General features: G+C 40.4%; 2 protein-coding genes across 5 annotated transcripts in view; both read right to left on the reverse strand.

Moving 5' to 3' along the window:
• Positions 1-651: 651 nt before the first annotated feature.
• On the reverse strand, positions 652-7852 carry galnt6 (UDP-N-acetyl-alpha-D-galactosamine:polypeptide N-acetylgalactosaminyltransferase 6 (GalNAc-T6)). Of its 4 annotated transcripts, none has more exons than XM_020648315.3 (11): positions 7639-7852; positions 5837-6345; positions 5176-5348; positions 3661-3810; positions 3008-3242; positions 2803-2920; positions 2493-2693; positions 2183-2314; positions 1975-2076; positions 1707-1865; positions 652-1362 (listed from the first exon to the last, which is right to left on the reverse strand). In XM_020648315.3, exons 2-11 carry the CDS (start codon positions 6316-6318, stop codon positions 1249-1251), a joined length of 1866 nt encoding a protein of 621 aa, XP_020503971.2. In that variant the 5' UTR covers positions 6319-6345; positions 7639-7852; the 3' UTR covers positions 652-1248. The 4 variants fall into 4 exon arrangements, with proteins under 4 accessions (XP_020503971.2, XP_020503969.2, XP_020503970.2 ...); XM_020648313.3 differs by having other exon boundaries at positions 5837-6348; XM_020648314.3 differs by lacking the exon at positions 7639-7852 and adding an exon at positions 6461-6605 and having other exon boundaries at positions 5837-6348.
• Positions 7853-8695: 843 nt separating this feature from the next.
• LOC109994796 (adenylate cyclase type 6-like) overlaps positions 8696-27993 on the reverse strand; it is a 34497-nt gene continuing 15199 nt past the window's right edge. Inside the window, exons 4-24 of the mRNA XM_020648278.3 lie at positions 23918-24067; positions 23392-23513; positions 20573-20684; positions 20179-20306; positions 19836-19994; positions 19600-19741; positions 19297-19425; positions 17333-17361; positions 16873-17020; positions 16670-16767; positions 16442-16529; positions 16189-16305; positions 14219-14365; positions 13915-14093; positions 13679-13705; positions 13561-13590; positions 13317-13449; positions 12322-12585; positions 11954-12158; positions 11735-11859; positions 8696-10658 (exon numbers count right to left, since the gene is read on the reverse strand). Of these exons, the coding sequence (XP_020503934.2) occupies positions 10530-10658; positions 11735-11859; positions 11954-12158; positions 12322-12585; positions 13317-13449; positions 13561-13590; positions 13679-13705; positions 13915-14093; positions 14219-14365; positions 16189-16305; positions 16442-16529; positions 16670-16767; positions 16873-17020; positions 17333-17361; positions 19297-19425; positions 19600-19741; positions 19836-19994; positions 20179-20306; positions 20573-20684; positions 23392-23513; positions 23918-24067 (2661 nt within the window). The 3' untranslated portion in view covers positions 8696-10529. The remainder of the gene's footprint in view (positions 10659-11734; positions 11860-11953; positions 12159-12321; positions 12586-13316; positions 13450-13560; positions 13591-13678; positions 13706-13914; positions 14094-14218; positions 14366-16188; positions 16306-16441; positions 16530-16669; positions 16768-16872; positions 17021-17332; positions 17362-19296; positions 19426-19599; positions 19742-19835; positions 19995-20178; positions 20307-20572; positions 20685-23391; positions 23514-23917; positions 24068-27993) is intronic.

A 27993-nucleotide genomic window follows, 5' to 3' on the forward strand; every position in this document is an offset into this window, starting at 1 on the left:
TGTTTGACCGGGTCACGTGTGTTCCCGCCTCGGTCCGTACGGATCACGGATCAACTGTGTGCTGTAGCACTAAAAGTAAAAAGTAAAAAGGTTCGCGTGGTGGCTGGCGCTCCAGAGCAAGTGTGTGTGTGTGTGTGTGTGTGTGTGTGTGCGTGTGCGTTTGCGTTGTATGTTGGTGTGTCTCAGCGTGCCCCGCGATGCTCACAGTCATGACAGCAGAGAGGAGCAGAGAAAAGTAGCTGCAGCTTCATCAAATGCGCTTAATACTCGTAGCATAGTTTCTATACATGACTTTTTGGTAAAACAAAACCCCCCCGGTTTTACCTGCACGTCATTGCGCATGCCTGCACTCTCTCTTGCGCTCGCTCTCTCATGCACGCAGCAATTTCATGAATAAATGAAAAATTAAATACAAACAGGTCGGAAGTATACTTGGCTCCCCAAACAGGTATCGTGTGTGGGAAAAACTGCAATGAGATGAAATTGAAATCACTTTTCTATTTTACAATTGTATTTTATATTGACTAAACATCTCGCGATCGACTGTTTGGGCACCCCTGGTCTAAGTTAATCATTCTTTCAGGATGTTGTACACTAGGTAAATCAGTACACACCTTTACTTAATTAAATAAGACACACACAGTACACACGTAGACCAGAATGATTTAATCAGGACCAAAAATCTAAGCACATGGTGCAAACTGATATGTATCAGTGTTTAATACAAAAGCCAGTCAATTCTGATTCCCTCTTAATACATACTGTGTTAAGAAATTACTTCAATTTTATAAATTATCATGTCTTCCACAAAGTATTATTAAAATAACTATTTCACATCATGTCACATTTCAGCATGTCAGACAAAAACAGTCACAGTCAAACAGCATTTTATGTAAGCCGGAGTGTCAATTCCCTGAATTAAGATCATTGCAAGCAGAAAGTGATCCACCATCAAGCTGTCCCTCCTGGGTGTTAAATAAACAAGCCGCCTGTTAGTCCCCAAAACACCATTAAATGTCTTCTCCCCAGTTTACTTCATGAAAAAATATAAAACAATTTAAGGCCAACCCAAGCGTCTTCGATAGATGTGACTGTCTTCTCTCTGTCCTTCGTCTTCATCTGTCCACTCAGCATAGACCATCAACCTGAGCTCCACAGTATGACGCCGCCTGGATCAATGCTGTGTCAGCCCTGCAGAGCAGAGTCTGAGGAAGGTGCATTAGGTGCCACAGGTCACCTGATTAGAGGTCAACTTAAGCTCCAGTGCTGGTAGAGGTTAGCCGCGTCACAGTTGTCCATTTGGATCTGGCCTCCTTTAAGTTGTAAACATTTTCCACTACTGGGATTCTTAAGAAGATTTTCCTGCAAAGTAGGATAAGACAAAAAGTCAATTAACACACACACCTGAATATAAACAAACAGAATAACACTTCCTCTAATTATCTAACAGCTCAATACTAAACAAAAACATTTTATGTTTTTGAGCAAAAGCGCTTGCACTGCTGTCCTTACTGCAAAAAGCTGGTTAGCTTAGCTTAGGATATGGACCAGGAGCAGAGACAATAGCTCACCATTTCCTGTCCTATAATATATAGCAAAGATATATAATAATGTTAATTTTCTCGACTCACAACAAAGTAAAGAGAAGCATAATTCCCCCAAAAGTTCTTAATTTTACATTCAGTCCAGCTTGTAGTGCTCCTCACCTCTGTAAACATGAACTCCTGTTCTGGTGACAAACTGGTGCCCTTCCCTTTCCGTTTGCAGAGCTCGATCTTGACCTGCTCAGGATAGGGTGATGCATGAAGACACAACTGCTTGCCAATATTATGACGTAGCTCCTTATGAGACGTGTACTCAAAGTACTAGAAAAAGAAAAAAAAAATCATCCAATCAGAAATTCTGACAATGTCAAAGAACGTGATATAAGCATCATTTTTTAAATTCCATATGTGTAAGTCATGGTTAGTGTACCTGGTTGCCTCCCATGTTGTGACACTGATACATGATCACAGGTTTACCTCCCTGGTTGTCGCCTCCTACATCCAGACATGTATTAGATCCTGCGTTTCTCAGCTTTACCAAAGACAGACACGACACATCATTAAAATACATCCGCAGTCATGTGAGGGGAGTAATATCTTTCTTTTTCTACATTTAGACAAAGGGAAATGTGACTCACTGCTCCATGTTGCACTGGGTTTAAATCTGGTATGTAGGCTTCTGGGTAGATATTCTGCAAGTACCAGGTGAAGTTCTTGCACTTAAGCCTCTCCCTCAGATTCAGACGATCAGAGATGTCGCCATACTTTTGCTAAAAGAATGGATGATCTGTATTTAAAACTATGAACAATACCTCACATGATGATTATATAAACGTGTTGCAGTGAGGGAGGCAAACTGCTGCCAAAGATTCAGTGGGAATGCAGTGATAAAAGTCAATGCATTCAACATCTGATCATGAGCACTCCCCGTCAGCGGGTCACACTGACCATTTGGGCCATGGTTTCAGCATTCTTGTGGCGGCGATAATAAATTTTCTTGTAGTCATCCATCCAGACCTCAGCCAGGCGAACCAGGTTGCGAGTGATGACCTCTACGCCATTGGGGAAGGTATGGGGGCTCTTGGTGCGGAAAACATGTCCGACCACAGAACATGGGAGGATCTCGAGCTGACCCCCACACTGCCACACCTGCAAAACACATTTAAAACATGGAGAAATGAAGGCTCTAACTTCCTAATGACAAGAAGATTTATAAGATAATAGGTGGAGCTTAGGGAGCATAGATAAAGAGACAAACCCTGAAAGACATCTCCAGATTTTCACCACCCCAGATCTCCATCTTGTCATCATAAGTTCCAATGTGCTCAAAGTACTTCTTTGAGATCGAGAAGAGACCGCCAGCAAAAGTAGGTGTTCTGAAATAATCACAGCCAGAAAAAAAAAAAAATCCATGATGTGATTCATGATGTTCTCATAGGCATAATCAAAAAGATCTCTCTTACTTTACAGGGTAAGTTTCATCCTTGCGCAGCTTCCCTGCATCTTCAGGGATTGGCTCCCAGCCGAAGGTGAGGCTCCAGTCAAAGTTGCCACGGTTGTAAGCGCGGCTAGTGGCGACAGGCTTGTGGAAGTTAAAACTGTTGAGGTCAATGGAGGTAATTTCAGGACTAACCACAGCAGTGGGCTCCTCAACAATGCGGACTAACAGAGGTTCAAGCCAACCGTGGAAACACTCACCTACACAGGGACAGAGATCAGATGTTGACACTTAAGTTAACTTAACTTCACACTGCAAGCCTTAATGCTCAATTCTGATTTTATTGCTCAGATCAGATTTTTTTTTTGGGCTGTTCAAATTGCTTATGAAATGCGACATGTTTCACATTCCTGTGGGAATACAAATCTGATTTTAAAATAACAGACTCAATGTGATATGTGCTGTTCAAACAGTCAAAAAAAACAGATCTGAGAACAGATTCAGGTGACACTGGTTTTGGATGCAGTGTTAACACAGCCTTAGTCTGGGGCAACGCATGGCCTCATGAATAAGTTGGTTTTACATCAAAATTAGCTGAAATTATTATTTGGTCCTTTTTGAGACACACAGGTACTTCAAATTGTAATTGTGTATTTGTCGGTGTATTTGTTTTCTTACAGTGTGCATCCAGAAAGGTTAGCACCTCGCCCTGAGCAATACTGGCACCCAGCAATCTGGCAGTGATGAGACCCTTCCTCTGGGGCTGCCTCACTACCTTCACAATCTTCAGCTGACGCACATATTCCTCCAACGGGTCCTTGAGGTGGTCTGAAGAAGTTTAAACAACATAATTCAATTTTGCTCATTCTTAATTTAAAACATGTTTGAATAAAAATGTTGCCTTAGGTGAGCTGTGGTGGTTTGAGGTCTTACAGTGTTGTATCATGTAAGAGTGTAATCAGGATACACCATGACATCTATCAATCTACAACAACGCACACACTCAACGCCTGATATGGTCAGAGATACAAAAGACCAACAATAGTGACCTGTTAAAAACTTGTTTTCTGACTGTCATTTTAAAGCAGAAGCTTGCTTGCCCATTGAAGAAAAAAGAGAAGGATATTCATGTTTATAACTATGACGCTACTAAGATAAGAAACAGCAACGAGGTTGCTCGTAAAACTAGGTCACACTTCCTTTCAACATGCTTTTGACCTCATGCTGTACATTTGTGACAAGTTTCAGTCTTAAAGAATCCACCAACTTTAAATGTTATAAAAGCTTGTTCCTGTGGTTGCAAAAAAAGGAAGTTTGGGTTTAGTGGCCCATGTAAATATAGCGGAGGCAAAAAGCAAGAAATACTTAATTATGTAGCTGCTGTACAGCGATACAGACATTAGAAATGTTACCACACATCAAAGTTGAACTGTTTGCATAGTAAAACAAGTTCCTATGCAAAATATAACGAAGCTGCACATTTACTTCAAAGATAAAATCACTGTAGTTTGCATTTCACCTGAGGACAACCATACCTGCCTATAGTAAGAGACACATTATTACTATTACTGTTATTTTATGTGTCACTGCACACCACACCCAAGTGTCTTTTGCAGTTTCAAAGACCCAACATGCCTTTTACTTCACTTATTTGTGTGCAAGCTACTTTGAATGCAAAAGTATCATCATTCTAAGATATCTTATTAAGGCTCAGGGTTAACAGGGAATGTCGTGCGTGAAATTTAAGTTAATATATCACTTATATTACTTAAGTGCAGACATGATTTGTGATGTACTTCCCTGTAAAAGTCCAACCAGTGCTTTTTGGTGATTATCTAGTTCATGTTGAAAAAGTTATCTTACTCTGCTTTTTTAAAATGTTTTTTTTTTCACAACACTTTACTAGTTTATAACTAGAACATGTGCTCATACTTTTCATTATTTATCTGCTTGTCAGTACAACATGAAGAGATTAGATTTTGTGTTTTTAGCACATCAAAAATCATTTTCAAAAACAAGTACAGAAAAATATGAATTAATTTATCAAATTTGGTTTGCATTTCTGCTATTCCTCACAAATTAATCTCCAATAGTTAGGCATAGGCTACGACAGACATATCTACCTACTTTACTGATCTGTGAAATATTTAATTACATTTATATGTTTTTTTATTAGTGTTTATAATTTCACACCTGCAACACTGGCATCATCGACCATGATGATCTCTTTGAGAAGGAAAGCAGGGGATGTGTGCAGGACGCTGTATACAGTCCTGAGGAGGGTGGACCAAGCCTCATTGTGGAAGACAATAATAACACTGGTGGTCGGCAGTGGAGGACAGCGAGGAAACTTCCTGTTTACACACCTGAAAATGTTAAAAAAGCAAACGTGATGAAACACAGGTGGTCTTGTGGAAACATGTCTAAAAGACCTCTCCTGATACTCATGTTCCGCAAATAAAAATTAACAATAGCAAATTGTGCAAACAGCTCAAAACAAACAGCTTATTTAAAAAAAGCCCCATGAAAACAGATTGGTCAAAGCCTTAAAGCCTGTGACATGGACAACATTAATAGTCAATTAAAGTTTTTACAACAACACAGATAGAGCCTTAGTCTCAAAAATCAAAGATATGGAAATGTGCAAAGTGCTGTGTCCAATAAATATTTGGGGTAATCTTTCAGATTTTGAATCAGTGATTTTCCACGAGTCACTGATTCCATTCCCTTCAATCCATTCAGAGCATGACCCCCGGCTGAGTCGTAGGGTATCAGCTGGCCTGACGTGTACATATCAGCACACTTGTGGTAAAACAGTGATAAGTCTAAGAATAATTTCGGAATGTTTGCTTACTCTGGAGGCCTTGTGTCATCCCCTAGACTGCGGCTGAGCGATATGCGGTCGCTGGCAAACTGGTTGAAACAGTGCCGTGTCATTCCCTCGGCTTTTTCCTTCTCCTCCTCTGGAGACATATGGCTTTTAGGAAATCCCTTCCCATCAGCCCCAGGGGCGTTGGGGTCCTGGGGTGGTCTCTCCAGGTGAGGTCGAAGCTCAGACTGGGTGAAGAATCCAGCAGGGCAGTTGACGTCCTCGGTGGGCTGGGACTCCACTGGTTGAGGCTCAGGAGCTCCGATCTGGAACCCAATGTTGTTCACAGCATCTCGCACCATGACCATCACCTTGTCCCTCTTGACAACAAGCTCCTGAAACCAGGGGTCGCCAGTCGGTGAAGGGCCGACATCCCTCTGGAGAACAACGACGGCCACCATGAAGAGAGTCCCCGCAAGGAGCACCAGCTTCAGAGGGGACATTCGTCGACGTAAAAACCAACGCATGATCCAGAGTAAGTGTTTTTCTCAAAGCTGCTGAAAACAGAAAATAAAACTACTTAATCCACTTTGGCTGTCTGCAAATGTTTGTTCATTTTACATGAGGGTTTCAAGCAATCTCTGAAGAACACTTTTATCAAATCCTTACCCCCAGTCACAAAAATAAAATCCTGTTTGTGTGTCTCTGCAAGTGTCATAGCAGCAGGTACTCAAGCCAACTTAGCTCCTCCCTCCCCGTCTCTTTAGGAAACAGTCCCATAGGGTTGGAGATAACAGGATGAGGTTGTGCAAAAACACACCACACCTTTAAGTAAACACCTGAGTTCACCTGCTCTGGCCAGTCCTCCAGGACCCACGTGGCAACAGGTGCACTGTGACACGACAGGTTCAACCTGCATCTCCCACACAGGTTAATAATTGACACACACGCACCACCCTGTATCCACACCTGCTTTATACACACCTCACACAAATGAGCATCTGTTAATGGAATGGGAGTTTGCATTGTGGAGTCTGACACGTCAACCAGTGTTAGGCATTATTAAGCGGCTGTTTCCTGCTATGTGAAACAGGATATTCTAGTAATGTGGGACATCTGCATGTCCCTAGGTGATCACTGTTCAGTACGAGACTCACTCTTACTTGGTCATAATTAATTCACCCTATTCTCAAGCCAGCCTCCTTCATTATTGATTCAACAGGACACTCTTTTTTGTGTTTCAGAACACAGAACAAGTTTTCTCTAAAGGATAACCAGTTAGTCCAGTTTGTCATTGTAAGCTATGACAGAAAAGGAGGTGGAAAAATATCTAACCAGGCAACTTAAAAACTATGTAAATCTTATTGACTCATAGATTTGAAATTATCTGATATTAGAAAGAGTAGGCTACTGTCAAGATCTGCTCTATTTTAACTAATTTATAAATAAATACTTATAAATAAATGTGACGTCATTGCCAAAATACTTAAGCCTAATGTTCCATATTGCCTTTAGTAAAATATATAGGACAAGCGGCGTTTCATAAACAGACTTGATATTTACAAATGATATTTACAGCTCAAAGTAACTTGACGTAGACACATTCTACCATAAAAAGAAATCATGATATAAACTCGTTCAGCGAGACGATTTACAGCAGAAAAACGAAAGAGGAAGAGCTGACTTTTTGTCATTCAGCGTGTGGTCTCATTCAAAGTCGAAACAACACATGCAAATGTCACTTTTTTCGCGGATGAATAAAACCGGCCAGTCTCTAACACGACAGAGGGAATCTACTAAAACTTAATATTAAAAAGGCCTTTATGACTCCAAAAGCTGCCACTTACCTTTACACTGACGAGAAGTTGACGCTTACACCTGTTCCGGTTGTTGTGATATTCTTTTTATGTGTGAAAAGTTCCCCAGTGAGCACAGTGCGGTTTATCTAGTTGATTGAAGTTGATAGACTGGAGATTGTAACAATACAGAAGACAGCAGTTCCGTTGCCTCCCGGCTTTTTGCTTTGAAACGTACAGGTGTCATTGGTTGAAATGATTAGCTGGAGTCCCCTGCTGGTCGCGCGTGCACCCAGAGTTTTCTCAAGAAGTACGTTAAAACCATAAAACAGAGCACGAGTATTTGATTGTCATACAGTACGGAATAAATGAACAATATATGTTTGAAAACTGATTTTTTTTTTTTTTATAAACTAGCAAGAAAACGAAACAATAATAAAAAAAAAAATCGAATAAAAAATAGATATAAATTCGGGTAATATTATTAGATATTGTAGGCCTGCTAAGATCTCGCTACTGCTAAAGAATGAGCAAAAGTAGTCAATGATAGGCTATATAAACACCTGAGTAGTTGTTTTTTTAAGTTACAGTTTAAGGAAACATTAGGCTTACCCAGTAAGTGCTTTTTCATCAGGGATTAGAAGGAATTTATGTCGCTTAATTAATGTTCAGCATAGAGTGCTGTTAGTGAACATAGCCATTACCTCAACAGAAATTAATTATGAATGAGCAAGCAATTAAATACTCTCGTGTATAAGCGTCTTGTAACTGTATACTGTTTTATTCTGAAAGGGAGAAGGAGGCGTGTCTCAGCTTACTGTCACAGGGAGAAATCTTGGTTGCGGGCTGCTGATTGACATGCATGCTAAATTAAATCCTGACTAAAAATGCACCTTTAAAAGGGCTAGAGGGTTTGTAAAAAAAACCATAGACCATTCCTACAACAGCAATACTCCTTTTTTCCTTTAACATGTATCACTGTCAATACACGTTTATAAGAGCAAATTAAGGAAAGGTGGCGGTCTGTAGCTCCTTGGAAAAATCGTCTACATCAATCATGATATGTGAGAGAATTATGGCAGAGGAATAATAAACCAAATAAACGCAATCAGTGCAAAATGGCCATTTATTAATTTCTGATCAAAAGGGGAATGAATCAACAATTGCGCTTACTACGACATTTTAAAGTAAAATGCAACAGTGTTAAGTTGAACCTTCACTTTAATTAAGGAAGGAAAGGGATAAGTAAAAGTGAGCATTGTTTTTCTACAGCCCAGAGAGGCTGCCTTTTAGCCTCATACAGAAAAGTTAGCAGATCAACACCCGGTGTAAAACCAATCTCGTTATAAAAACACCTTCACTTTTCATCAAATATGATGTCCAATCAATTTGGCCACAAGTAAAACAATAAAACTCTGTATTCAGTACCAAAGGCAATTTATAGAATGGGTTTCTTCAGTAGTAGCTTCATTGTGGACAAAAGTATATATTGTTACATTCATGTGGTTATTGTTTTGAACTCTTACTTTGGGAGTTACAAACCTCCATGTGCCACACACAACCATAAAGGATCAAATACTGTTGTGTAAAGATGTGAATATTGGTCCAGAAAGTATGGGGACCTTAGAACTGCATAATCTCAAGGCAATATGTGTGAGCTGAAGGAGAATCCTACTACCAGAAACCAGTTTACGTCCACACGTTGTAACATAATCCAAAATATTCATTTCAAAGGCTAACGCATCTTTAGGTTGGAATGAATTTTTTTCAAAATTACAGTCCATCAAAGGCGCTGTAGATATAATTCTCTTCATTTTGACACAAGAAATCAGGAATGGTCACACAACTCTGAAGAAATAATATAAAACATGCTTTGCAGCAACCGGTTTGGCAAGAAAGCATTGTCGTACAGTATCATAAAAACCTCACAGTGAAAAGTTACAGTTCACGTAACCAGATGCTAATATTTATCTATGAGGGGGTATCCTTATAGATACAGATCAGCATCTGGCTACATGTGTACACACCCACACACACACACAATCAGAAACACACACCCAAACACCCATACAAACAGTCTACTAGCACACACATTTAGAAAACATGTCATAACAGTTAAACAATCTCTCTTCAGTACCGTGATTCTAATGCAACATACCTTCCTTCATTTCATACTTCTTGTTTATGGCTGGAACCAAAAACAACATTATAGGGAGCAGGTGATCACTCGTACATTTCAGTGAACCACAAACAACCTCACGCCTGGCATGTGTCTAATCACAGGCTGGAAGAAACAAAAAAAAAAGGCCCTGATAAGAAACAAGACACTCCAAGCCAAGGTTATTTGAGGGTTTTCTACCTGCGTATGTGTGCATGTGCCTGTGTTCTCCTTCATAAGTTCACAAAAATAAAAAGTGTTCATAACTATCACCGACAGTGATATTGCCGTGGCCTTTATTGTAAAAGATGAATAAATTACTTAAGGACACTGTACTTTGAACAGAATCACTGGTGTTTGTATCATATCAAACATTTGTTCTTTGGTCATTTTCTCTCATGTTGTCCTTGCATATTTTCTTATAAGTAACGCGTTTTGCTGATATATAGATTTTTTTTGTACAAGGTCATAGCAAAAATCCATCTGCACAAAAATAAATAAAGACTCCAGAGGAAATACTTGTACTATTGCTCATAAACACAAGCATAGCCACTTCTGTTCTAAGGCAACTGGGCTTCATGATCTCTTGAGCAGCTTGGGAAAAAGCCTTCACAACGTTACATGTGACATCATACACATGGGCCCAGCTCGTGTTGGCTGGCCTGTCTCCTCCTCTCCCACTTTACTGTGCTGCGGCGCTCAAAGTCGGGCTGACCACTCAGTGTCTATGCAGTCTCTGTCTTGTCAGTACAATGGGAGTCGCACTGCGGTCGACCTCTGGGTGTTAACTGCCCGGGGGGCCGCTGGTGAGGAAGTAAGTGGTCATCTCCCCCTTCCCCTTCACCTTGACAACACCTCGACAGTCGAGCTGGTATCCATTGTTGACCAGCACGTGGTATAAGTCTGTGGTCACCTAAGACAGAACAAGGACATTTGAAACCAAGGATGTCAGATACTCAACCCTTAACAAGAAACACACTCAGTCCCAGTCTGACGGGTTTCACAATCTCCCTGAATGGAAATTGAAAGATACAAAACATAAAAAGTTTATAATGTAGTCAATTTTGTAAAAACTTGAGCAAAAAAAAAATCATCTTACCTACCAAGTGCTCAAAAATCAACCATAGAAAGAAAGTTAATTTAATTTACTTTAAGTAATTTATCAAGCACTGTTGCTATATTTGAAGCTTAATTTTTATGACAATTTCCTGCCTTCATGTGTTCTCTATTATGATTCTATATTAAACATATGTGGGGTTTGATTAGTTAGTCAAATAACATTCAATTATAAATCGATTGGTGCAGCATTATATACTGTGCATTGTAGTGTAATTTTATTTGCAGTGTTTCTGACTGGCCAACAGATGGCAGCATTGTACTGTGATCTGAAAACAGACAACTTCTGGATTTGATTTAGGGTAAAAAATGTCACAACAACTCTGAGCTCAGTTGGTGTTCTTCTCACAAGTGTTACCATCCATGAGAAGAGATGATGAATAAGACTGTGGAAATCGTGTCCTTAACTGACCAAACTGACTGTGATTAAAATGTTTCCCTTTTAAAGATGAGAACAGCCTGTTCAATCCTGACATGCATTCTTGCCTCAAAGGCACTCCTGCAGAGCAGATGTCGAAAACCCAAAATACCCTAGCTGAAGGACTGTGCAGCCATGATACCTTCTTACATGGCAAAGGAAAAAATGACTCAGCCTCTTTCAGAAAAAAAAAACAAAAAAAAAACAGTCCTTCAAAATGTGCATGCATTAGGGTGATACACATCTCTGAGTTTGATGCAGAGAAGATAGCAAGAATGCACTTGAGCAGATTTAAGTAGTATTACTTATCTCAAACACACTTGACATTTCTAAGTACGTTTCTGTATTTGTTTGTTTTATAAATTGGCTGAATATGTTATCTTAAGCAACTAAATTCGCTCTTGAATAAAGTTACAAACTGCTGAGGATATACTGAGCAGATTTGAGTGCAGTACCTGGATGCAGTCTGGTACTCCTGTGCTGTCCATCCGACTGGCCACATTCACTGTGTTCCCCCAGATATCATACTGGGGTTTCCTGGCTCCAATCACCCCTGCTACAACCGGCCCCATGTTTAACCCTAAGAAAATATCACCAGCAGTTACCATGTAAGTAGATTACACAGTTCCCCTTTGACTGAGTTATAAGATGTTGGAACCAGAACCCAGGCTTACCTATCTTCATCTGGAAGTTGTTGAAGGAGTGTTCATTGATGTATTTCATCTGCTCCCTGAGTCTCATGGCGTAATCGGCCAGAGCTAAGATGTGTGAGCGACCCTCTCTGTCGTAGGTGGAGTCATTGAGGCCAGAGGCTGCCATGTAGGTGGAGCCAATGGTCTTGATTTTCTCCAGCTGACGGAACCGTTCTTCACTGATGATCTAGAAATTAATAATCGAAAGCGTATATGGAAAGGAAGTGCAACAAGAGCAGTACATCAGCTACAGGATATCAGCTTTATGAGTGTCAGAACACACAAAACAGGAAAAAGGTGATTGATTTACTCTGCATTCATCTTTTTCTCTCACATTTTTCTCTTCTCACCTCGTCAAAATCGGCGATGATCTCATTGAGCAGTCTGAGGCACTCCACCCCCTCGTTGTTAGCCTCCAGCTCAACGTAAAACTCTGAAAAGTTGCTGATGGAGGCAAACATGACAGCGACACACTCACATGACTGGTAGTACAACTCGTCATTCCGACGCTCCCGTGCTAGAAAGTGGGCGGCTACATCCTTGGGCAGGATGTTGTGAAGCAGGCGGCGATTGTAGGCCTGCAGCTCTTCCATCTCCTCCTTCTCCTCTGTGGCCTGAAGGTGGATGGGAGGAGGGGGGAGAAGTGGCGCATTATTATTTTTTTTGTCATGTGAGTAGATCATTGAAGTAGTCTGTTGCCTCAGTGACACAAAACTAAATTGGCTGAATTCCATCTTGCTTCTCCGTCAGGGCCACTGTCACACTTTAATGGCTTCCTTTGACACTAGAATACAATAGACTCATCCCCAAAGTTATTACTAACTCCTTTAAAAAACATCCAGTGCCTCTGCCAGATTTGTTATGTTTTTTTCCTCCTGTGATACAGTTTGTCTGTTTTTCAGTCTGCTGGATTACAATACATTAGGATGTGTGACACTTTCTTGACTCCAGAGGTGCACACGTTTAGCTGCCTCTACAGATCTCCTAAATAAAAACAATAAAAACAAACAACAATCAAAGCAATCCAGACGCAAATAGAAGCACATACCAATGACAACCACAATCAACAGATTTGCACATTAACCACATGTTCCAATGTTAACACAGCATTAATAAATCCAGAATTATCTGGATTTATTAAAGAGCTTACTCCATAAATTAGCTCTTGTGTAAAATGTGTTTGTTGTTTGTATGTGCTTGCAAGTTTAGCAGGATTCATAAACCTGTTTGACTGGTGTGGTTTACTCCATTTTTTGATAAGTCATAAAGGTTGCGGTTAAAAGGGTTTGAATAATAGTGGCTTTAGTTTTTGTTTTTTTAAATCACACAAAACAGTTTCCTTTACCTGCAGCTTCCAGAGGAAGTCAAGGCGTGCAGTGGACTCCACCTGCTGGCCGTGCAAATAGAGAGCCAGAACAAACACTGTGAGAATTATCGGGGTCAAGACCTTAAGGGGCACCTTGGTCACGGTCTCCAGGCTGAGGAGGGAAATAGGAGATGATGAGAAAAATCAATGATTGTGTTGCCTAGGAGTGAAATGTTGCAACCATAAGCATTTATATATCATGCTATAATTGAGAGCTTCTCACCACTGTTCAGCAGTTTCATTGGAACGAGGCCTGGAAAAAAAACACAAGAGGAAGTCACATCAATAGATCATATGGGTCATTGAAATAAGGTAGGGAAATACAAAGTAACACAACTTACTGTTGTTGGGAAATATTAGAGACTTGCCTGAGGGGAAAAAAGAGAACATTAAAGTAGGAGTAGCGCCCAACTGGTGAACAAGAAAGTAGGTGTTTTGAATTGTTTACCTTATTGTAAAAAAGTAGGACATGTTTATTGTAAACTACAGTATTGTGACACAGTCGCTGAACTACCCAGGTTGAACATTAGGAAACACTGAGTGTACATGTATGTGTGTGTCCCTGTAGGGCACTCACAGGGTGTTCAGGGCACGAACCAGCAGGTCTGCATTGTCAAACAGGACAACCTGAGGCCACTCCACCAGAAGAAGAAAGGTGAGCTGGATGAACAGCATTAATGCCAGTTTCCCAATGCTGCTGATGTGGAGGAACACAGAGCAGGCCAGCAGGGTCAGCAGTACGCTGTAGCTGAAATACTGCAGCACAGAGGGGACAGCCGGTGTGGAGGAGGAGGCCAAAGTTAAGGAGAGTATTCAAACATACTTTTAATGGATACAGAAACAGACTAAATACAAAAATCCTTAAATGTCATGTGACTGACCTCGGGGAAATGGCAGGTCGTGTCCTCCTGGTTGGGACACACGATCAAACCGTCCTTTGCTGTCTTGGTCAGGTTGTACAGCAAACAGTTATTCATTGGTGTGTTCAGCTCCAAACACGCATTCAGATTCTCTCTGTAGCAGGTAAACTGGAGGACAAATGAAGACAAAGAATGACATTTAGCTATCTCCAAATTAGGGTGACATGGCGAAATACACTGCAGAAAAAGAATTTATACTAAAATCAAATAGCCCCAATATTGAAACATAAACATGCTTTATTTTTGTCATCAAACGGAAGTAGAGCCTTCTTTGATAAAGTTCCCTTGGACACATATCTTTGAATACTTGTGGTAGAGATATGAACCTTGTATTTTTTAATAAAAATAAATAATGTTTTTTAATTTTAATAAACAAATAACTTTTATCAAACCGTAACCACAGCTGTTTTTTGTAAATGACAATTTTTATGTAATTTAAAAAACACATTTGATGGCTTGGTAGAAGGACGTGAGGTTTCACTTGCATGTTTTTAACTGCATCATGACTTTTAACACTGTACTGGCTGTTTAACTAGTTGAAAGTGATTCGGACCTAAGACACGTGTTTTAACTGTGACCTGCCAAGGCACTGCAGATGTAAATTAGATCAAGGCCAACTCTGGTACAGTGCATGGTCCCTTAACAAATAAAATCAATAAAATCAAATAAATTGTTTGTTTTAGCTGTATATATACACACACACACACACACACACACACACACACACACACACACACACACATATATAAAATGCTAACAATGAATACTTAAAGGTCACATATTTTCCTCCTTTTCAACCAATTTTCAGAGGTCCCCAAAACATTAATGGAAATTTCTTGTTAAAAATCCACTCCGATTGTGTATTTTCGCATGCTTATAAACCCCTCTCTTTCAGTCCTGCTCAGAACGGGCTGTTTCTGTGTTTATAGCTTTAAATCTAAATGAGCTGTCCCTCTCTCTCTCTCTTTTTCACACTCCATGACCGACTGTTTACAGAGAAGGCAGACTCAGAGGGCAGAAGAAACACCTCGCTGTGGGAGAGCCACCCACCAGGGGGGAGGGGTTACTGCCCTTTGTGATGTCACAAAGGGGAAAATCTCCAAACGATTTTTTCATTGGATTTTGCATCTTTGCAGAAAATAAGTTCTGTGGCAAACACATATTGTGATGCGTAGGCGTTTTGGATAATCTTCACAAATGAACACCATTTTTATGATGTTTGAAGCGTTACTGCAGCCAACAGAAGTAAAAAGCTAACGTTATGCTCTAGAGAACTACACCAGGGTCGGATGACTTTGAAGTCACTACCGTTATGCTTCGGACGATTTCCGATAAGCTAATCAGCGTAACTTAATAAATTGTTTAATTAACCTATTTGCCTTAACCCAAAGATTAAACATACAGGAGACATCACGGACTCGTGAGAGAGTTCCCGGCGTTTGTATCCGGTGTGATGATTTTAATGACCCCGACAACCACTGTAGTCTCATCTAGCCATTTGTTAGCAACCGCCTTTTTAAGGACGCGTAAAAAATTCAAATTTCACAATGGGGAGTATTACCTAACAGAGTTTATGTTGTCTAACAAAACGGGAACATCTCGTAAGCTTCAGTTAACCACAGACCCATTCAAAATCCCCATTCAGTTTGAGAGGATAGACCCCATGGCGCTAAAATGCTAACTTAATTGCAGGTTTTAGGATTATAGGAATTTTCTTTCTTTCTTTTTTTAAAAACAAAAACAAAAACAGGATGCTGCAACATTTATTGAAAAACTCTCAAAAAGATTGGTGACATCTGAGGTGAAGTTTGTGAATAATTAATCACATTTTCATAGACCCTTGACTTGATTTCATTTTTGGGGAACAGTATAAAACAAAACATTACTACCACAACATGATAAAAAGATGTCAAAAGAGCTGTAGCACCTACCATGTTTGCAAAGGAGGAAATGAAGAGGAGGAGGATGGTGAGGACACCCACCAAAGTGCTGTGTGCACGAGACTGGACAATCTTCTTGGTAAGAGTCTGCAAGGCATTTGGGAAGAGCTAGAACGGAGAAAGAGAGGAGGAGATCAGTTAGCATTAATACCGTCAGTGGTACTGGCTGAAGACATATGATACCAATTCTTATCTGAAGGTATCTGCACAGATATTTTGAGTTGTCAAGGCTTTTGTTTCTTACTTTGATGCAGGAGTAGATGGCACTGATGAAGAGAATATTGGCAAGGATGATGAAGATGGTGATGTAAAGGCCGAGCATAACTTTTGTCCTGTGAAAGACAAGAAAAAAAACAGATTTGTTAAGACGCTCATCTCTCATTTAACTCCTGATGAACTAAAACCAAATTTCCTGTGCACAAATCAGTAGAATAAGGAAAGTAGAGGCGACCTATTGGAGAGAGCTACTCACTTTGGGAAAATGATAATCTGGATGAAACAGATGCAGCAGAAAACAAGGAGTATACAGGCCACGTATCCTCCAAAACGATCATCGATCTTTTTGGAGTACTGCAAAGGGAATATCAATGCAAAAATAAATGTCCTTATAGCTCAAATAAAGTGAAAGAATCATTTCAGAATTACATTTTTCATGAACTCCAGTGAAAAACCAACCTTTTTCTCGAGGTCGGGTGTCTGAAATGTGAGTAGGAATTTCTTGACATGGTCCTTCCTCAGCTGGTTGATGCTACGCGCATCGATGGCCCGTCCAAGAAACTCATCCACCTCATCCTCGGGGTTCAGGGCCTCCTGAGCACAGCGGCTATGAGGGAAAAGATTAATAGGTCAATGCCTGGTGCCTGGTGTGTGTGTGTGTGTGTGTGTGTGTGTGTGTGTGTGTGTGTGTGTGTGTGTGTGTGTGTGTGTATCTGTGAGTGAGTGTGTATGAGAGAGTTGGCCTAAGCTGTGACAGGCAGGATGACTCAGAGTTAATGTGGCATCAGTGCTGTGTTGGATTTGACCATATAAAATCAACAGTGGGCTCTGAAGTCAGACTGCTACAGTGACAGCCTGCCAGTCAACCACTAATAACAAAAGCTGATTTGGTAACAAGGACCGAGGCCAAAACACTCACTTGTCTTTGCTGGATGCTTCATCGATGCCCTGAGAAAAAAAAACAGAATTAGAAAATGACGCCAAAACACAGAAATGAAAGAGAAATAGACAAAAGGAGGTATTATTGAGCAGCCACGGTACATCTGAAAAATAGACAGAGACTCAGACATCTGCACAGCTAATCCCTGAGAGCCAGACTGATGTTTTAATTAATGCTCGGAGGCTTCAAATTACACCCTTGTTGCCCCCAGGGCTCAAACCCTCTGAGATGGAGAAAACTAAAGGCGGAGGAGAGGGAAGAATGTAGGAAAGAGGCGGAAATGAGACATGTAGCATAGAAAGAGGGAGGAAGTAAGAGCGAGTGAGTTAAGAGACATATCTGCAGTTGCAGCCACATCAGATTAGCTTCAGAGGTAAAGGGGGAACAGAGAGTTCAGAGGGGGAACAGGGAGTTCCTTGGAATCCTGTAATAACTCCTGTATGTTTCACCAGAACAGATCAATACGTCTCTCACATCCTCATTGTCTGCTCCAGGCCTTAGCATATTTACAGTTCTGTACAAACTTGTCACTTTGAGACAGTTTATTCATATTTGTAGAGCAACTCACTTATTTAACTTTGAGGAAGTCTGAAAGAAACAAGTTTATACATCCAAGATAGCAAACTATGTGAGCCTGATTTTAGGTGACGTTCCTACCAATCAAAGTGCTTCCATGGTAATAATGTGCATGTTAAAGATATACCATGTTACTCTATTGTGTTAACATGATAATATTGCTATTTTTATGTTAAGAAAGTAAATTTAAAGTAGGTAGCCTTTACAAACATCACATAGGAACATCGTGCAGAGAGAAAAACAGCAGCATGAAAAAATAACAAACCTTATGAGGACCATTAGGGTTTGACTTTTCATCATTTAACTTTTTGTTAGTTAGTGGCCTTGTCTCTTTTTCTTAAGACTGTATATTGGAAATATAATTTCTGAAAAGCTGAGAAATTCAAAGAAAAGAAGAAGGCTTTTAATGAGACAAAGGCATGTGTAGATTCCCTAAAAACTGATCTTTAACTACTCTGGTGATGGGAAATGTATCTTAAAAATAGCTCAGGAATTATTGATTAGCTGCTATAGTTCCTGCTAAGGTCTGCTGACAGCACTAAACACAGAGTGCAGCTACAGATTTTTTACAATGATTTATTTATATTAAGTTTACAATTTAAGTATTTCACAAACTGAAATGATCCCTGTATCGCTGGAGTTATTAGTCCACAATAACTATCATAACAGTCAATGTACTCCATTCAATAATAGTTGAGCCATTTCAAACATTTATGAGAAGAAATGAAATGAGTATCAAATGTGTTGTTGTTAAGTTGGTCATAATTTCACCCTAAAAATAGACTTCTGACCCTGAAAAATAAATGTCAAGAAATATGAATTCAAAGCTTCTTGAAGGTCACATATTCTCCTTTTCAACAAGTTGAAATAAGACTCAGAGCTCCCTATTTTTAGCATGTTTATAAACCCCTCTATTTCAGCCCTGCTCAGAGCAGGCTGTTTCAGCGTATATAGCTTTCTCGCTCCATGCCCAGTTGTTAACAGTGACAAAGCAGACTCAGAGGACAATTCAACTCCTAGCTGTGGGAGTGACACCCACCTGGGGGAGGGGTTACTGCCTTTGTGATGTCACAGAGGGAAAACCTCTACATGGCCTGCTTGAGCACACTTTTTCTGAAAATTGGAGCAGGCAAAAGACGGACAGGATGGACTTTTCTTATAAAAGGGGGGTTTGTAGACAGACTAGGGACACATATTAGTGTTTAAAAACATGGTAAAGTGTATTTTACATAATATGTGACCTTTAAGGGAATCATTTAAAAGAATGATAATAATTTGGCTTCAGTGAATTGAGAGGAAGCCGCAGGATTTCAGATATAGACAAGAAGAACAGTTGCTTGTTTAAGTGCTCCCTGTGTGTATCCCACCATCTGCCTGAAGACTTTGGATTCCTTGGTTCTGGAGAAGGATCTGTCAGGCACCCAGCGTGGCATCAATCCCTCGGCAGAATTTGCACGTGCTCGCTGCATCTTGGCCAACATGGCTTTCTCCTCTTTCTGGAAGTGAAGAAACCCCACAGCGTTAAGTGCTTTGAGAAACAAGGTCTTCAATGCCAGGTGACAAGACATTATATTGTGTGTGTGAAATATGGCACCAGTGTGACATTCATAGGAGGTCAGGCATGTAAATGGGTCGCGTGTGTGTGTTTGTATGTGTGACTTTGCACTAACCCTCTTCTGGCTGCAGCCCAGCACCAAGAAGGTTTCAATGTTGTTCTCCTTAAGGTATGCATTCCTCTCTCCTCCAAACCCCGACTCCACCTCGTAGTCTTCGTTCAGATACTGCAGTGTGGCCTTTGTGATGTGGATACGCCTAGCAGACGAACACGCAAACACTGTGTCAAAAACTGCACAAGACTCTGGAAGCCTACACCAGTTCAGTGGCAGGTTGAGTAGGCGGGACTTACCCAGCCTTCCCTCCGGCCTCCATTTGGTTGGCAAGCGTCACATCATTGGACCACACATCAAACTGCCACTTGCGAAGGCCGAGCACCCCGCAGTGAACTCGCCCACTGTGGATGCCCACCCTCATGTTCACATTCACGCCTGTCACCTCTCTCACCAGCCTAAAAATACACACACACACACTGATGTTAGAAAAAACTCGAGCAAGCTTTAACTTGAGGGTCTCTTCTATACTCTTAAAAAACAAATGAATACACTTTAACTTCACCTTCACTGGGTGTGCATGCTTGTTGTGATTGAGTTGTTCTTTGTGTATTTTTTTGTGCATTAAAGTGTTTGACTCACGAGATGGCCTCAATCATGTCTACTCCCATCTCCACACAGCAGTGGGCGTGATCAGCCCGTGGCTCAGGCAGCCCTGACACACAGTAGTAACAGTCCCCAAGGATTTTTATACGAAGGCAGTGGTTCTCCTGTGCAGCGACCACACACAGAGACACACATGCAAACACTTAGAATATTAGTTATTTTACAGCATGGTACAGCATACAGCTTTTGAAGCACTGATATAGTTTTGGGTTCATTATCAGTGTCAGTAAACTTTTAAAATGTTTAAGTTAAATCATGCTTGCTTTGTTGTAATAACACGGTCTGCTGAAGGTTGGATGGTTACATTATTAAGAGTGGTTTTGTTGTATTTCTGGTGTGAAAATGGAGACGGCAGGTTGTCAGTGCTCACCGAGGCCAGCTTGTCGAAGCGGGCGAACAGCTCGTTCAGCGTCATGACCAGCTCCTGCGCCGTGCACTGAGACGCAAGGCTGGTGAAGCCCTCAATGTCTGCAAAGAGTATGCTACAGGAGAGGAGGTAGTGGAGGAAGAAGACAAAGAAGACATCAAATGAGATCAATCAATGAAGTATAGAGTTCACTGTTTCCCCGCAGCGCTTTAGAGTCAATGCGGTCGCCTTAACAAAACAGGATTTCGCCTTAACTACGCCCATAGTTTGGGCCGATCGTGATATGCGGAAACTTTTTTCTGTTTCATGTCACTGGGTCTGTGTCAGGCATCAGCTGATGGTTAGGGGTGACAACAATCAGAAATGAATTATCAGTAAAGTAACAGCCTGCTGGAGTCTGTAGCTGCAAACTTAGACGAATAAAAACGGTTACAGAGCGCTGCCTTTGGTTACTGGATGTAACTCCAATTCTATAAGTGCGTAGCCCTCTAGATGGCTTCGCTATGGGTCTTGTTACAAACACTGTTAAAATGATGCAGCATTTCATATTACAGTCAGTTGTACTCCGATTTAAAAAAAAAAAAAAACCTTCTAAACAAAAGGGAGTTCAGGTTTATCTATTTGCTTTCATTAATGTTATTATTAATACTTTTATTTATTTATTTTTGTCTATATGTTGTGTAAAAACACACAGTGTATGCTTCGTTTTAGTTCTTGTATTTATTTTGTGTTTAATTTACAACAACCAACAAGCCAGCTACCACATTAACTAGCACAGTTCCTGCGGGAAACACTGGAGTTAGTCAGTGTCGTACAGCGCCTCTCTACTTCCTAACCATCAAGCTGCCGTGTGAGAAGCTAAGGGAGGGAGGCTGACCTTAGTTCAGCTCTGGCTCTCACCATCTAAGCCGATGTAGGTCACCTCCTCCAGACCATCCTTCTGAGAACTCCACCTCCCCTCTCCCCCTGTCTGCATGCCTTGTATTGCTAACTTTTGATAGTATTGAAAGACTAAGATAACAACAACAACACCAGTACCAGTTAAGGGTGACAGATGGCGCTGCTGGTCCTATGCGGTCATCCATTTGGAGAGAACGTTTTTTTAATTACAGCATCCAGAGCCTGTCTGCATTTCTTAGCCTGACCAAGACTGTGAGCCATGATGCAACAGAATGTCGTTAAAGTCTCACTCCACACAAATCACAAACACCAAATGTTTGTCATAATCGATCATGATCATAAATATATCAGGCAGAAAAACTACCACTTGATGTGCCTGCCTCCAAGTCATGTAAAAGAAGAGTTTCATTCACACCTATTGTGATGGTCTTGGACTGAGTGTAATTGTAACCAAAGGCCTGTTTTGCAAACATATGGATGTAAACACCCTCAACAGGATAAAAAAAAAAATCATAACTAAGATTTAGGTGTCTGATGTTGATGTCTTTACAAAATGCATAAACTTGGGACAAAAACTGTGGGCCTGATTCAATAAGAATGTGCCAGGCTGTTTATAGTTCCAAAAATTGTGCATCATTGTTTCCGGCTACCTGCTCTGTCTCAGGGTCTAATTCACAAGGCAGATAATGGTTATGATATTCAGGTGCAAACACGCCCCAAAATTGTCCTACACTATGCAGTTTGTTTCTCTTGTTTAGTGTGTGAACATGTTTTGTCCAGATAAAGATTGATTTCATTTCATTTTTTTATTTTTTATTTCAAACATGTTTTAAAAATAAAATAAAAATATACATTTAAAACAAAGCAAACAGCAATCAAAGCATACTTTCTGTAGTGGCTCGATTTTTTTTTTTTTCCTTAACCTGTCCATGTTCGAAAAGGGTGAAGGATGAAGTTAAATAACTTATCCAGTCCCACCCCTTTTATCTTTTTAGCTTAATAAATTAATCCAAGGCTAAGCTCTACAAAATTAAGTCAATGAATACAGATAACTAAGTAACTAAAGCAACAGATATAATGTATTACACACATTAATTGGTAGACAGTACAGACCTTACAACTGATATCGATTCCAGTTTTCCCAGATGATGAGCAGGAGGGGAGGGGGAAACTTTTAAACTTTTCATTGATGGCAGACTTGAAAAATTTGATACGGGTTAACCTTTCAAAACAAAGTTTCATCTCTGCATGGAGCAAGCAAGGGCATTTTGGGGGGGGGGGGGGGGGAAACTACTTGCACCCTCGTGCGTAACAACTCAAGCCTGTCGCCCAAAGGGGCCAATTTTTCCCTAAATGACTTATTTAAATAAATGCAACAAGCACTGGCACACCAAGACGCTTTTTGCTCTCCAGCGCAGTTAGGGGGTGCATTCAACCTATTGCATGTGTTTTGTGAATTAGATGGTGTCTTTTGGATTCATCTGCACAGGCGTGGCAGACGTGCAAACCGAGCAAGCTTTTGTGAATCATGTCCTGTGTGTTTAAATCTTGTGCTTTAGTTGGATACTGGCTTAATCCTGTAAGTTTACAACTTGTTGTTCAGAGGTAGTCCTACACAGGAGGTGATATCCAGCGATGAGGGCTGACACAGGGGGCCAGCAAACTTGAGGTTTTTCCTCCTGTCATTTGCTACACAGAGAACAGCAGTGGGTCTGAGTCAATATCTTTACCGCCGCTGTCAGTGTCAATAAACAACAACATGCATAATACATGCTGGCAGGGAAATAGCTGTTTGAGTGACTCTGTAACTGACACATCAGTCAACGGCGTGAGGTCAAAGCCGCTAGTGCAAAGAAGACAAGCTCGCGGAAATCGTGTGCGTTAGTGCTTGCAGGAACATGAACGTGTGTTTATCTGTTTACCTAACATTGTCGTGTTTTTGGATGTAGATCTTGTGGAACATCATATCTTCCTTCTTGGCATTGATATCAGCCTTCATTTCCATGGCAACGTGCCTGGGCAGCACTGACAGCAGCAGGCGCTCCTGAGAGAGAGAGAGACAGAGGGAGAAATTAAAGACAGAAAGAGAGAGAAAAGAGCGAGGGGGAGCCCATTCATTTTCATCAGTTTGTACTGTTAAGAATGCTCAATGAGTCACTCTGCCTTGTTGGCATCTGCGTGGGAACGTGTTAGTCAAATAGAGAGGACTAGAGATACGTGTTACACTTCAGAACATATTGTTGGACTTTAAAACTGAGTGAAAAGAATTTGACTAGGAAACGGAGACACCCATTTGTTGCTCTTTTGCATTCGTTTATGGGTTCAGTTTTCCTTTTTTTTTTTTTTACAGGACGCGGGAAAGGCTGCGCCTCTCGCTTGTTTGTTTGAGAAAGCATGTGTCTGTGAGTATGCATGTTTGTCAGAGCATATGCGTTGGCGGGTGTGTACCTGCTGCTGGTTTTCCCTCTGCAGGTGCAGTCTGGCCTGGATATATCCTCTCGTCTCCTGGAAGGCTTGTCTCTGGGAAACCTCAGCAGGGTAGTGCGTACAGATCCCGATCATATTGGTGCACAGGAAAATCAGCACGTTGGCACTGATCTGTAAACATCACAACGACACACACAGATACGTGACAGACAGAAGAAATAGATGAGACAAAAAAAAAAAGAAGAGGTGAGAGTCCCACCAAACATGCATATGTCACATCACAAGTACAAAGTGAACTCTGCCTGACCTGGGAGTTGTCAATAAACAAAATTGATAACACTCTGTGTCATAGGATCTACTGCAAGGGGAAAAATTCCTCAAACGTCTGAGGAGCCATTAGATGTGATCTGGTTAGAAATGATGACCGTGGCCTTGTGGCTGCTCTGCAAGGGGACATTTTTGTCATGTTGCGCTCTGAACAGCAGAAAACAAGCCCAGGGGGTTCAATGTGCATGTGCATGAGTGGGGACACGTGAAGTCAGTGTCCCTCATGTTTTTAATTTTCCAGAGCTGAAAGTTTGAGTAGTTTATGAAATACATTCAAGAGAGAAAAAACAAGGCAGTTTTATTGGGAATGTGACATTATACATTTTTTTTTTTCCCAAGACAAAAAAAGATTACATGAGCCTGCACCTTTTTTTTCTCCACTGGATCCATTTCTATGATTTAAAGCAGTGCAAGAAAAAATTTCAAACAACTGGTGGAAATTTGAATGTATAGCTTTAGAAAACATTTTGCACTCAAAGTACTGATTCAAAGTGTTTACAGGTGTAAAATGAAAGGCTCCTCTAAAAGGTCATATACCTCTACCTTTGTACAGTCACAATGTATTATAACTTTATGATCTCCCACCATGAACAGACAGCACATTGTTGTCTCTATTATCTTCAGCAATGTCTGAGACAATTAAAACTGAGCAGATCATTGACTGAGTAAGAACACAAACATATACCCATAGTGCCTTGATCTAAATGACTCGGAGAGACTTCCTATCTTGTCTGATATGACTAGATCACAACCGATTAATCGACCAGCCGATAATATTGACCAATATTTGCTTATCTAATGACTATCGGCATCAGCTCATTTTATCGTAGATATAACTAGATTTATTTACGTATCAAATAGCATTCCATCTGAGTGTTATTGTATTACACAAGCGGTTCTCTTTCTGGCTGCCACCAGCAGAGTGTGCTATATGAATTAAAACAAGAAAAATCACTCTCCAGTGTCAAGCGGTGATGCACGTACATGCGCAGTTACATTCTAATTGAGTGATCATTTTGTCTTCATTATATATATCAAGTGTTTGATCCACATTTGAGCGATAAAGCAATAAATGTGCATATCTATATCTATCTCTACATATTTCATAGATCTAAGAAAGATATCAACCAATATGTAATTATCAGATTTTTTTCACTCCTCAATATCGATATCGGCCCCAAAAATGTCATATCAGTCGGGGCCTAGATAAGACAAATAATGAATGAAGTTTGCAGTAATGTCGAATGTTCTCGTAACCCCACCATAGCTCCATTGTTTTACAAACTGAGTTTTATTGTTAGTTCTATTATGATTGTATAGTTTGGGTTTAGAAAAGCTGTATTTATGCAGCCATGCTGATAAAGCTAGTTGAAATTGAAATGTAATAGTGGCGAGAAATAGAAGATTCCATTAACATAACTTTCTTGTGTGTACCAAGTGCTGTGAGTGTGCTGTCTGAACAATGCAGAAGCACAAACACTAAAAGAGCATTATCTGTAGCTTAAGTAAATGAAATTCAGATATAGTGTTCTGTACAGTTAGCTCAGGGTCATAGACCTTTAAAGCATTCCTCTGCACTGCTCCAGCAGCATTCAGTGTGTGCCTTTTGTGTTTTTAGATGTGTGTGGTAAGCCAGCATGTAAGTATGTTAGTGATTTCTCTGCTTGCTTTTTCACAGCAGAAACTCAACATTAGAAATGGAGCCTTGAGCTCTGGACTTTCCCTCCACTCATGCACACGCTCACATACACAAACACACATGAACACGCACACATACACATCCTGTACATGCTCAGAAACACACTCCAGCCTGGGAAAGTCACTTGACCCATGACCAGAGCACAGAGTGCTTCCTCTGAAGATGATATCATGAATTATGAGAAAAAAACATGCAAGCACAGTACACACATAAAAACAACATTTCAATAAATCTTATTTGCAGCATTTTCAATAAACTGGATGACATGAAAACTCCAGTACCAGTATTTTTGAACCATGGCTGGTATGTTGCCAAACCACTGTGTCTGTGTGCATGTTTGTAATGCGTGTTTTAAAAAAGAAAAGACAGCAGAAGAGAGATGAAAAACTGTAGATAGAGGATGTTATCAGTAATCAGTAATCATCACTGAAGATTTTCATGTCCTTGTCCTTTTAAAATAAAAACAGTAAAGTACAAACTAAGCATTTGCATCTTGATCAAAAGTAGCTTCAAAAACGCACCCTTAGGATTTCCACGACTGTCCTGAGATCAGGTTTGGACTGTATACACACAAGAACTCTTCTTCTGTTGTCACAACATGAGAGAGACAATCTAACAACCTGTGCTTGAAACAGAACACCATTACCTCAGGACAGAGTCAGGCAAATACCACTGTTTATTCCAAAGAGAGTCGCTGTTAGCTTTGTATTCCATCTGGAAATAAATGGCCAACCTAGATTAAAAGCTCAGCAGTAAGCAAAAACTGAACACACTGATGTTTGTAGGTGCAGAGGCAAGCATGTTTTAATGTATTTGGGTAAATATAAATCTCTGTAACTGGTGCAACCAGAGCGCAACATCTGAGCATCCAAAATTCATTCTCATTTTTTATTTCTGAGGGATATAGACTGATCTCTCACAAAGGTTTTCAGGATGGAACAAGAAGCAGTTTTTCCTGGACTCCTTGAAGCAGTTTGACAGAATATTTTATGTGAGGTTGAAAAGATTCAGATCAAAACCACAAAGAGATAAGAGACACTTCTTCATCCGGCTATGTGTGCAAACCTACCAAGAGTTTCCAACCTTGTTCCATCGCTCAATAGGTGATAAATCCATCGTTTTAATAAAATCACTGATATGCTACGGCTTTCTGATAAGGATCCTGATGCAGTAAACAACCACTGTACACCTCACCCACCAATCTTGAGGGTCCTCTGATATAACCTGATCACATTAATCCCAAACAGATGGCTCTGAACAGAGAGCGCCGGATAACCAAATTAAGTGGCCTGTCTGAGTTACCCTGCCACCTGCAGTTCCCAGGACCACGCCACAATACACTCAATTCGGTTTCCCATGTGGGCACTCTGAGATTGTAATCAGAGAAACGACTGTCTTCTATCAAATTGATTTTAAGAATTTGGCAACAAATTAAGAGTGAGTTTAGACGCAGTTTAGGAGGTACCCCTTTTTTGTAGCGGGGGAGGGTGGGAAAACACGAACTAGTGCAGTGATAGCATTGATACACAGCTGTTAACAAATGTGACACACACGTTAATATCCCCCAAATATCCCTCAAGCAGATAGGCCTGCACAATGAAATAAAAATAACCAAAGTCTAAGAACAATGTTCAGTTTTATAATAATAACTGTATGAAGTGCAAGAAATATACAAATGTTAAAGAATACATATGAGCAATAACTCAGTTTGATGTCTATCTGCTGTTCATGTTTTACAGAATGCCCATGTTGGAAAAAATATCCCTCTTGAAACCAAAATAATCCAAAAGGTTCCACTAATAAATTGGCACCAGTTATTCCTGAAGCATCTGATAGCTACAATCTGACTGCATCAAAAGGGTGTGATGGCATGGCCATTATGCCCAGGTCTCTCAGGAATATGTTAAAATGTATACATGCAGAGTGAGAATGCAGTGCATACGAGTTATTTGAATGAAATGTTTTTCTTATTCATTGTAATCAATTCAGACTGTTGGGATGTGTTTATTGAAAGTTGTCATATCAGGATAACAATGACATTGTGATTGATTGAACAGCCCCGACAGGTACA

Source organism: Labrus bergylta, chromosome 12, assembly GCF_963930695.1.
Source record: "Labrus bergylta chromosome 12, fLabBer1.1, whole genome shotgun sequence".
Classification (NCBI taxonomy): Eukaryota; Metazoa; Chordata; class Actinopteri; order Labriformes; family Labridae; genus Labrus; species Labrus bergylta.

Excerpts from the sequence above, each read along its gene's own strand:
- galnt6 (XM_020648315.3), bottom strand. The coding sequence starts at position 6,318 with ATGCGTTGGTTTTTACGTCGACGAATGTCCCCTCTGAAGCTGGTGCTC. Across the intron at positions 3,243-3,660 it reads AACCTTTCTGGATGCACACT|GTGAGTGTTTCCACGGTTGG; the intron begins GTAAGAAAACAA and ends GTCCCTGTGTAG. Across the intron at positions 2,077-2,182 it reads ACCCAGTGCAACATGGAGCA|CTGAGAAACGCAGGATCTAA; the intron begins GTGAGTCACATT and ends TCTTTGGTAAAG.